This window comes from Podarcis muralis, chromosome 12, assembly GCF_964188315.1.
Source record: "Podarcis muralis chromosome 12, rPodMur119.hap1.1, whole genome shotgun sequence".
NCBI lineage: Eukaryota > Metazoa > Chordata > Lepidosauria > Squamata > Lacertidae > Podarcis > Podarcis muralis.
The window spans coordinates 32,387,253-32,399,324 of NC_135666.1; the positions used below are offsets into that span (position 1 = coordinate 32,387,253).

Below are 12,072 nucleotides of genomic sequence, written 5' to 3' on the forward strand. Positions count from 1 at the left end.
GATACTGAAAACCATGGGAGATAAGTGAGGTCCTGCAGGATCCAAAGCACAAAATGCAATGGAACTGAAATAATTGGATGGAAGGCTAAATATCATAGATCAGATCTTGTTTCTTGCAGTTAGCCTTATACATCAATGTGGGATTATCTTCTATCAGATCTTGCTCAAAAGCCTTTTCCTATTCCAGGTAATGAACACTGACCACCTGAGGGTTGATCTTCAGTTATCAGGAGCTCTTAGAATGAGACTATAAAATTATACCCCTATTTGACTCTGACAGGCAACAGTTTCAGATGATAAACCAGTGCTATCCAACTTCCTTCTTCCCCTCTGGGCTTGACTCTAGAGTCATTAGCTTTCCATGCCACAGGGAAGCAAACTATCTTTCAGTGGCTAAGTCCTCTGAGTTATTTATACATTCAACTTGTAGCCTGACCTCTCCCGATATTTTTTTTAATCTTCCCTGCATTACAACCCAGCCCTCATTTCTCTCAGTCTGCCCACTACAAGCCTTGACCTCTCCTTATTCACCATATAGCTGTTAACCCACCGCATGATTTCTCTATTCTTCCTTTTTCATTGCAGTATTTCTTCTTAATTACCACATTGCTTTAATTATTTGAACATCTTCCCCCCAAAAGTATGCATAGATGTTTAAAGAAACCAAGCACTTTTCTAAACTGATTGTCCCAAGGTACTACAAAGTAGTACTACTTAGAGAGTAAAGAAAGGAATGTTGATGTGACAAAATTGAAAACTTATGGGGTTGTCGATATGTCATCCGTGCGCCCAAAAGTTGTACTCCAGATAAGAGTGCAATTACTTTGTCCTATTGACTTCAGAGTATACTACTCTTAAATTGCCTCCTTTGAACATGTTTTATGCAATATGATAGTATACGTTTTACATAATAAGTTTTTAAATATTTAAACTGCTTTCTTTTGAAGACAGGCTGTACCTCTGTAAAATGCTTTTCTTCCAGGTCTAAAGGTCTTACTGGAGAACTCTATTTTAGGGTTGTTTTTTGTCTCTGGATTTTCACTTTTTGAAATATGGCAACCCTACACTATTTCACCCATTTAACACTATTTCACCCATCTAAAGGAAAGGCAGTGTTCAGATCATTTAAGCACCACGATTAGACCATTTCTGATGGTCACTGAATTCACTCTTTCTTATTTTCTTGCCCTGGTCCAACTCTGGTTATGCTTGAAATGGTATTTATGCATGGCTAGTTGTGCTAGGGTGTGCTATGGGGTGCATTTTTGACATTCAAATGCACATGATCGATTGGCTCCCATTGTTCCTGAGACAGTAAGTGGTGTTGCTGTTCCAGATGCAACAATGGAATATTTTTCTTCTGCTGCTGCTCCAGAAAATGGTTTAGTTGCCTTGAATCAATGAAAGAGTGAATGAACATACATAAACACCACGAGAAATCCAAACCACCACCTTTCAGAAATCAGCTGCCAGATTTATTAATCTACCTGGAAAATGTGGAATAAAAACAGAACTTAAAATAAACTCTTTTAAAAGGTACAGTTTCAAAAGGGTTAATCAATTCCATATAACATCTTTTTGTACCATTTCCCCCACCCACCCACCCCGCAAATTCATTCAATGGTGGGTGAAGTGCCTATTTTCTTCAGTGAATCACTACCTTATACAGTATATATAATTTTGTAAAAAATAGTATTAGACATTTGAATTAATGTTAGGCTTCTTTTTCTTTTAAACCACCCGCCCCATTCACCAAATATACATCTCTTCCTGACAATAAATGCTGCATGCCAGTATTGATGGAATCAAAAGCATTCAAATAACTTTTCATTCAAAGGGGTTCTATTTCATTGAAAACAACGTCCACCTTAGGAGTTCCTTATCCCACACTATACTTCTTCAGTCTCCGTGAGCCCCAGCCAGTATGCCCAAATATCAGGGGTGCTAGGAGTTGTAATCCAACCTATGCATGTATAAAGCTTCCCCACCTTAAAAATTGGCCCCTCCTGTATTATAGCTAGGTTTGGCCTATAGACAAGTTGACGCTTGGCCAAAGTGGCTGGAGCTGATGGGAGCTGGACTCCAACATCATCTGAAGAGCTACAGGGCTCCATACCCCTGGTTTAAAGGTTCTAGTCTGCACCAATGGGTGCTTTTTGTCTGTTCTCTTATTCGTCAATTGGAGCATTACGGCTATTGATTATTAGTGGGAATAAGGTAAAAGGCTTCCTATTGAGGTTTCTCTAGGGGGTTGCATGCCCTGGATTTGTACACACGCACCTATTAAGATATCTTATGCTTCTAGGTGTATTAAGACGCATATCCAGTGTGCTTTTCCATAACTGTGGTTTATAGTGGCTAACACTTGTTACTTTGAAATGAATTGCATAATAAATCATGTATAACTGCACTGCTTTCCTGACCGACACACAGTGCAAAGTAAATCTCTACCTCAAGGCATCTTTGATATCATGTCATTTACAATGAAACATTATTTCTGAGGCTAACGATTATGGAGTCCTATTCCCAATTTCCTTTTGCTCCAAAGTTGTTAGCATCTGGGAAAGATGGGCATGTTGGGGGGGGGGGATACTTGGAAGAGTCACTGCCTAAAATACTCACTGGACAGCTCAAATCTCTTTTCTATCCTTTTCAAACTAGGAAACTCAACGTTTCAGAAAAGGTGTTCATAAATATTTAAAACTTTCTCTCTCTTTTTTTTTATATGTAGAATAAGGTGTTTCTTGCTTTCACTATTACCCTTCTCAAAATTAAAAAATTAAAAATATTGTAAAAAAAAAATCAGAAAAACCTTTAAATCGTCTCCCAAACGTATCTGATCACATTTACATTTAGTGTCCAAAAAACAAAAGTTTGATTGATAGCATCAGTGCCAGCACTACAACATCATACAGCAAAGTCATTGTATTCTTTGACGCTTTGTATAAGTCTCGGCTCCACTGAAAGGTATAAAATGTTCTGCAGAGCTCCTCTTAGCAAGCTGAAGCTTACTATTCATTTCTCAACACGCGTAAAAGCTGCTTATAGAACAGCTGTGGCATAAGCTATTTTTTTTCCTAAGCAATAAATGGTTCAAGTCATCTATTTTGTCCTGAAATGCTACCTGTAGTTACAGCATTGCTTATAAATGGGCATAGTAAATTCAGCAAAGAGAATATTACAGAAAAAAAGACAGCAGCAGAAGCATTAGCATTATCTAGTATGTATATAGGTTATCAACGTAACACAGCAGTAAAAGGTTTAAATGCATATTAATGGGTACCATGTCTAAAAAAAAACATTACTAGAGTACCTATTTTCGTGTATTGGATATTTTGCTCAAGGAGTGCTTGCTGTGGTCTAAACAGCATGAGATATGTGACCTAGTACAGTTAATTCCTATCGATTAAATAACTTATTTATGAATAAAAGTAAATGGAAGGACACAATGCGACTTCTTCCTCTGTGATCACAATTCTGTTTTCAGTCTTGAAATAATATCCAGAACGGTTCAGCACATGGCATTACTATACTCAGGTGGCTCTGGAAAAGGCTAAAAGGCTTTACATTCGCTGTACTTGCATAGCAAGATGGCACCAGATACAAGGAGCGAAACCACAATCCGCTTCAAGCCAGGAATAGTGCTCTCCATTCCACCCTGAATGCCTTCCTTAATGAGCCATTAACGAGCACAAGGCAACAGAAACGATATGTAGAAACATTTAAAAAAAAAAAACACAACGGGGGGGGGGAAACAAAAAAACAAAACAAAACATGCCTTTTGAAAAACAAAACCAGAAAGGTGCACTGGCACTCCTAGCTCCTATCTAATTCTGCAGCTTCCAAAACTGGTCCGCAGCTCAGCAGCAGAGCCCACACTTTGCATGCACTATGTTCCAGGTCCGATCCCTAAGCACTTTCTTGCAGGACTGGGAAGGACTCCGGTCTGAAACCTTGGAGATCTGCTCAAGTCAGTGCGCATGCAGTACTGAACTAAGCTGGAGCAAATGGTCTGGTTCGGGGTTTTTTTTTTTTTTAAATTCAGGTGTAGAAAATAGACTAGGGTGTGGCAAAAAGGGTGTGACTGGTCAGGGCCATGTCTGTGCCTAATAGAATTTCCCAAGTCGTGTACAGAAACAGTTATTGATCACATCTAGAATTAACTGTACTATGGATACCCAGAGAACTTGTACAATATCTTGAAGCCAATATGAAACAGAAAACAGACATGATACAGCTTCGGTGTACTTAAAACCTGTATGTTCTATTCCCAACCTTAAGGTGTGGGGGGGACACAAACCCACCCTTTTCTTCTTGTTCCACAGAATAAAATCAATAGATCCCAATCTCCCCCTTTCAAATAAAGTGCACTGTCCATGGGAGACCATACGAGTGATGCAACAGGAAAAGCCCCTTTATAGTACTATTTTATTCTTTTTAATTCTTTTTTTGTGTTTGTTTGTGTTTTATTATTTTTTTTACAAAACCAACTTAAGGGGATTCGGGTTTCCTCCTGGTCTCATGAAAGGGGAGAAGCTGGGGGTGGGATGGGATTCTTCAGTGTCACGGCAGTTAATATACATAGCCTTCGTTGTAAGGGTGGGTGTTGCAGCAGCCTCCTTCCTGCATGTAGACCATGCTCTCGTCAAAGTGGGACAGCGGCACGGTGTCCTCTTCGTTAATATGGCGCTCCATGTCGGTCTTCAGCAGCGGGCGCTGGTTGTCCGGGAAGGCCATGGAGAAGAGGGCTTCGGGGTCACACACAAATTTGTAGACGTATCTTTCTCCAGCAACCTTAGGGGCAAGGTCAGAGAAGGGGAAGGAGGTGGGTAAAGGGTGTGAGAGGAAGACGTGGAATCTCCTTCCAGCAGCAAGATCATGCACTGTTTCACCCTCGCGTACAGGAGAAGCAGAAGACCCCAGTTAAGAGGAATGAGCGATCGACTGATTGCACTGTTGAAATTATCACTTTATCGCCTTTCTCAATCCAAGGACCACATGGGCAGCCTTCTGGCGGTCAAGGCCAGAGGCAAGAGTGAACGAGGCAGCAGGTGTGATTCTTACTTTTGTATAGAAAAGTCACAGGCCTCTGTTTACACTCATGCACCTCTCTCTATCGTCCATCCAGGGCAAGCAAGAAACATTACTGGAGTTCAAGGACACATTCCAGTCCTTATTTGGGCAGCAATGGCATGATCAAACTGGACTAAGTAACCACAGGTCTAGGCCTCTCTTGGGACTCTTCCCAGACCACACCCTGCAATAGCCCTGATCCCTCCTTGAGAGCGTTTCCATCTCCAGAAAGATTCCTACCTGAAACCCTGAAGAGCTGCTGTCCGTAGACAGAACTGTGCTGGGTGGCCCGATTGTCTGATCTGGTATAAGGATGGAAGACCAAATTCAGAGGTGAAACACAGCCAGGAATCTTTCTGGAGATGCCTGGGATATTTTATACGCAATGCCGTTTGAACAATCCAAACCATAGCCTTGTGGGAGGGGAAGGTGTCCTCTGCCCAAGGGCTTGTGCAGCAGCTAACTTTCTGTCTTTCTGTCTTGCATATAAGTACCGTTCATGAGGGTGTGTGGGTCGATTGGAAAGGAGGCGTGGATGCACTCTTCTCCAGGCGAACTGCCCTCAGTCTGCTTTTCCATCAGGTATACAGAAATGAAGAGTTGCCAGGGGCAGTACCTCAGAGTCATGGAGTCCCCTGCTTCTCTGCCAAGCACCAGGTCTCCAGGGGCAGAGGAAGCAGCTCGAGCACCTGGGGCCCATAGGGGCGGGGTGCACCGCGGGGCCTCTGGAGTCTGCTTGCCTCCTCCCACTCAGCCACCCTGCAGCTGGGGGGGGGGGGAGGCAGCGGGCGGACCATTTGGGCAGGAGAGACACATGGCTCGGGTGCGCTGCAGGCCCTGCGGTGAGTGCCACCCAGCATTTTGTCACCCCCCTCAGTAGTGACACCCAGGGTGTCCTGCACCCCCCCCCGCACCCCCTTCCTCCCCCTCCCGCAGGTCTCTTAGTGCAGGCCCAGGTAATTGAGCCTGAGCTTTCATAGCCGCCACCTGTCACAAACCACCACTGTCAGCAACAGCTGCAGAAATGCAATGTTTTCTCCTGCTGATTATGCTTTTTAAAATGTGCATTCTATAACTGACCTCCTTTTATTTTGACACGCTTAAGGTATTTTTTGTTGTTAACTTTCCTGCGTGAAAGGTGTATTCTGTACTTGACCCTCCTTTGTAATGTCTTGTTTTGAAATCTCTAAGATATTTTGGCTTCCTGTTAATTATGTTGCTTCAAATGTAAATTTTATACTTGATTTTCTTTCTCTAGTGTTTTATTTTGGAATGTTTTATTTGATGTTTTAATGTAAACTGCTTTGAGTTTTCCCCCCCTTAAAAATATAAAGCGGCATAGGAATGAAGTTAATAATAATAATAATAATAATAATAATGATGATGATGATGTTAACATGTAGGCAAAGTCTTGTTCTCTATACTGATTATTGTTAAACAGGTTTTGAGCTGGGACTGGTTTCAAGAAAAGCAGTTCAAATGTTTTTAAGTTAAGAAATGCAAATAAATGTGTTGAACAAAGGTGGCTTTTTCTTGTCCTGCTTCTTGTTTCTCTAAGCCTAGCCTATCCCACAAGGTTCTTATGAGGATAAAACAGGATCTTTGGTGGGTAAGGGGCAACATGTAACCCTGAGCTCCTTGAAGGAAGGATAGGATGAAAATATTAACAATAAAGGAATGCTATAAATAAATAATGTGGGTAATCTGTCAGGGTGTTTAAGAAGATACAAACGGGTAGATTTGAAATCCAATACAGAATGTGCAATTTTTGGATTTCCACCAGTGTGGTGGTGAAATTCTAAATTCTTAATTCTGCATTAAGAGAAAGAAAAGCCTCCATTTCATAAGCAGATAAAAATCTTAAAAGGTTTGCAGCACTTCCCTAATATTGGTAACAAACCATTTCAGAACAAGGCAATTTACAACAGCTTTGCCCTTATAAACCCAGTTTATAGATGCAACATTCCAATGAAATATTTAACACCACATTAACCGCTCACCTTTTGCATGATTCCCTTCTCATAATAATAACGAAGAGAACGGCTAAGTTTATCGTAGTTCATGGCTGGCCTGTTTTTCTGAATCCCCCAGCGACGTGCCACCTGTCACAGAAAGAGATTAGCACCGATTTGTTAAAATGTCTTTAACAAGCAGGCCTTACCTGCAGCTGCATTTCACAAAAGAAAAGGCAACCTAGAGGTCAAAAATACAAACCAAAGGTTTTGTAATACAGAAGTCTCAGGGTTCAAGTATGCAATTTATTCCAGAACACAAGTGGAACTGGCAACAAGGTTCCAGCTCTGCCTTATCCCAGGATACTCCATTCCATTTCCCTGCTTTCCAGTAGTCAGTCCAGATGCCATACCCATGGAGCATTCTCAGCCCTCACAGAGGTCTTTTTTCCTCTAGTTATATGCTGCGCGCGCGCGCACACACACACACACACACACACACACACACACACACACACACTTTTGGCAAACCTTGATACTTTGCCCCTTCTGTGTGAATGGGGACATTTTCATTCCATAAAGACAGTTTGCTGTTTCTATATATAATATGAATCTCTCTAACTTTAGTTTAGATTTTCGAAATCTTTATCCAGTGTTGGAGGCAATTTACTTCTGTATAACAGCTGCTGAGATTCACAAATGGAGAGCAAGATGGGCAGGGTACAAATAATAAATTTGATTATTTAATGCTGGATTAGGTGGGTCTTTGGCCAGATTCAGCAATGTAGCTGAGCCTACAAATACACGTAGCGACATATTTGTTCTTCACATGATCGGTCTGGTCCGCCTTTCTGGCGAGGGGGAAGGAAAATGCGTCTCAAGATAGATGGCATATTCCAATTCACTAATCTGGGTGGGGCCAGGCATGCTTGCTCCCAAGGACAAGGCCCCACCAGAATGCGAGGCTCTGCTCTAATGGCAGGGAAGCATTTGTCAACAAGTCAGATTGTAAGAATGTAGGAATATATGAAGAGCCCTGTTGAATGGCCAAAGGCCCATCTAGTCCAGTGTCCTGTTTCCAGCGGCCAACCAGATAAGGCTTATGGGGAGCTTGCAAGAAAGCAGGAGGACTAAAGCCCTCTCCCACTCATGACCCTCAGAAAATGGTCATCAGGTGCATGCTGCTTTTGAAACCAGAAGAAATTTAAAGTTATCCAAGTTGGTGGCCATTGTGATGTTTTATGGCAGTGAGTTCCAGAGTTGGCCTTGAATCTCACGGAGACAAATTTTCTCCCCACTGTGCATCATAAATTATGCCTGTCACCTTTTTTCTAAACTAAAAAGCCCCATCACCATCAATTTATTACCTGCCCTTCACCAGCAGGTACAACAATGTGGTACAACAGTGTAAAATTCAGAATTAAAACAGTTAAGATGTTACATTCAAAAGAACAGGTTGGGTCCTGAAAACACATATCTCAGGTGTCAAGGGCCCAGGTAAAGAGGTGCTGTAACCTTTCTTCAGAGGGGAATTGCTCCAGCCCCTTCATCATTTTGGCTGCCCTTTTTCCAGCTTTCCCTTCCAGTGTTGGAGTGTCGCATGGAAACCTATCTTCAAAATCCACTGCGGCATAAACGTACTAGCTTCCATTTTGCAGAAACCATTATGGAAGAAAAAGTATACTTCGACAGAACAAGGCATCAATGCTCTTCAGCCAAAACCTTCACACACATTCCAAGAGAGACGCTGCTCACCTCTTCCGGTTCAATCAGCTTGAATTCCATCCCTCGGCCAGTCCAAGCAATGAAGTGTGAGTTCGACGGATCATCAAGGAGGGCGACCAAAAACTGCCACAGCTGAAGGGAGCCCCGTCGCTGGTATGTGGGCCCCTCGCGGTACATTCCTGGCTCCTGCTTGATATCACCTACACAAAACGAAACAGCTTAATGAGACTCAGTTTGTCACATCAAGTATCAACACAAGCCAACACCTGCAGGAAAGGAATCCATGTTCCTCTAGCCTACAGTACTGAGTATCCTTCTGGCACTGGTCCAGCACACAAGATATGGGTACAGGGTACACAAAGCAATTAATAAATCACTATCAACTTAGCCAAATACGAGTCTTCCAAATGCGGCAAAATTAATTGCTGTCTCACTTGTTTGTCCCATTCCCGATCCATGCAAAACCAACTTGCAAACATCACGCAAGACTTAGCTTTGAAAGACCATGACCCGCTTTTATAACAACTTGAGTATTTGAGGGACTCCATTTGTATACAGTACTTTGCACAATCCCTCATTTGGAAACGCAATGTATGATTTATATATCTGCAAAACCCTATGACTGAAGTGCCTTTAGCATGCAAATTCTTCTAAGAAAAATTTGACAGAGTATTTGACTAGGACTTAAACAGCGTGAGCTTTATGTACGTATGGGTATGGGTATGCAAATCCTGCGGATAGACAAGTTCCTCTTTGGCATATTGGACTTGCATGCAAAATGGGTTCATATTTAGCATGGTTTAGCTGTGCATTAGCAATTCTTCTGAAAAACACTATATCAATTGCAAAGGCAAAACAAGAGCAATCTGAAAATTTATCATAAGTTGTCCCCAGCGGGGAAAAAAGCCAACAAAACTCAAATGCTCAACAGAAGACTGTTTTTAATATAATCTCACTGAGAAGCTCACAGAATTGTCAGCTGAAAAGCTCAGAAGTAAGATTACAATTCCCCCCCCCCCACTAATGATGACTGCAATGCCTGATCTTTGAGCGAAAATGCATTATTTCCCACTTTGATGCAAAGTACAGAATCTATATAAAAAGCATCCTGAAGCCCTGTGCTATGGTACATAACAACTTTACAGTAATCCTGTTCATACGGTATAGGCAAAAGAAGGCTATTCACAACAATACGCTTACAAACATGCTAGCACCCCTATCGTTTTGAACCAAATAGAAATATTGCTATTTAAGTGCCCTTCTTTCAATTAGATCCTTACTGCTGTTTACATCTGAGGAATCTATAAACAGATTAAAAATGACTGAAAACCTGATTCTTAAATAGAGGAGTAGAATTCAATGTTCCAAATGTTATTAAGCCAATCCTTTGCTACTGTCTGCTGTTCTTTGACCCACCCTTTGGGTAGCACAAAGGGTTGATGGTAAACTATACTTTATGACTGATGTCTTTACATCTACGCATTCCACAAAGTGTTGTGATATATTTTGAGAGGGACACAGATGTATAGCTCCTGCACATGCAGAATAGAGTACAGGTGGAGTGAATGAATATTTCTGAAAGCTAAATTACAGTGGTGCCCCACAAGACGAATGCCTCGCAAGACGAAAAACTCGCTAGACGAAAGGGTTTTCCGTTTTTTGAGTCGTTCTGCAAGACGAATTTCCCTATGAGCTTGCTTCGCAAGACGAAACGTCTTGCGTGTTCTTGCGAGTTTGTTTCCTTTTTCTTAAAGCCGCTAATAGCCGCTAAGCCGCTAATAGCCGTGCTTCGCAAGACGATAAAACCACAAGACAAAGAGACTCGCACAACGGATTAATTTCGTCTTGCGAGGCACCACTGTAATTCTTCTGTCTTGCGAACTTACATTATTTTAAAACAGCTTGCAGCCCAGATAGGCCTCTGTTGCTGTTTTGACCAAGCCATGTCCACCTGCCTTCCACCTTTATGGGGCAGATAAATATGTGTTTGGGCCAAAAGGGGGCTTGCAGGCACCAATCAGCATATCTGTGGCTCATGAACCTGTGAACGGCACTATGCAAAAATGGGTCACCCAAGACTATTGTGATTGGCTGATGGGCAGCCCAGCACAACTGTCAAACTTTTCCCTCAGTTTACGGTGCAGGGAGAGGAAAGAAGGACCCAGACTGCTAGTTGAATCCAGTTCCCTACCCTTACTTTACATGATTATCTGGTGATATTTAACCATATATGCAAGAGCCAGACATGTCCTCATTGCTAAATGGAAAATTTGCTGTAGAAGCCAAAAGAAAACAAAAAACTAGGACTCCAGGGTCTGGCACTCCAGGAAAAAAAACAAAAAACCAGGCAATATGAGCTGCTAAAAAAACCACCATAGTTAGCATATGTTGAATTCCCAGAGTACCAGGCTGACTTTCAGGAAAGTCATCTGCGTATAGATGTGTCAGCCTTATGTTAGCAAAATCAGTTCTAAAATGGATAGGAAAACTAATTTTTAAATTGTGCAGAGAAGTGCCACCTCCACTGGGTGAAGAGAATCCAGAATATGATTCAGAAGCAGGCATGCCCCATCCCAACTAACATTTCATGTCGAAACCCTTCCAAGCTGTGAGTAAAATCTATTCATTAACATTAGTGAATCAAAGACAAATGCTAACAGGTCCCTGTTCCCCCCACCCTATGTTTTTAGCTGTTCTTATTTCATTTGCAAGCCACTTTGAGCCGTTGTCAAGGAAAAGACAGCGCAATAATAAATTTAGATAGATGGATAGGTGGATGGATAGATAGATAGATAGATAGATAGATAGATAGATAGATAGATAGATAGATATTCTATATTTTCTTGTTTGAACTGTGAGCATTCAAGGGGAAAAAACCCGAGCAGGTTCTTATGAGGGAATACGGTCTTTTAGATATAGCAGTTCAGTATCAGAAAAAGGGTAGTACATGTTGAACTCTGGGCATTCAAATCCTGCCACTAATAGGTAACAAAACTGTATGAAAATAAAATAAGTAAATTTTCCAACTCTGGGCACCATGAAGATGTGGAATAATCTCCAGCCCACAGAGGAAGGCGCAGTTTGCCCCCCCCGGCACAGAAGAGCTTATGTCAAGCTCTTAATAATTATAATTATAAAAACAATAATTATAATAGCAGAAAAAGAATACACCCTTGTGTTTTTATTTTGTATTTTCGTGCTGCAAACCGCCCTGTGATCTTCAGGTGAAGGGCGGTATATAAATTTAAAAAAAACCAACAAAAAAAACCCCAAATACCATAAGCCCAGGCTCATATGTGAAAGACAGGTGGTGCATACCAGT

The 12,072-nt window shown here is 41.7% G+C and overlaps 1 protein-coding gene across 7 annotated transcripts in view; it reads right to left on the reverse strand.

Annotated features, from left to right (window-relative positions):
- Window positions 1–4,464: 4,464 nt before the first annotated feature.
- Window positions 4,465–12,072, reverse strand: part of ETV1 (ETS variant transcription factor 1) — a 91,112-nt gene continuing 83,504 nt past the window's right edge. For all 7 annotated transcript variants that reach the window (XM_028750128.2, XM_028750126.2, XM_028750127.2 and 4 more), the window contains 3 exons: window positions 8,781–8,950; window positions 7,074–7,175; window positions 4,465–4,794 (listed from right to left, as the gene is read on the reverse strand). In XM_028750128.2, the coding sequence (XP_028605961.1) occupies window positions 4,573–4,794; window positions 7,074–7,175; window positions 8,781–8,950 (494 nt within the window). In that variant the 3' untranslated portion in view covers window positions 4,465–4,572. The remainder of the gene's footprint in view (window positions 4,795–7,073; window positions 7,176–8,780; window positions 8,951–12,072) is intronic.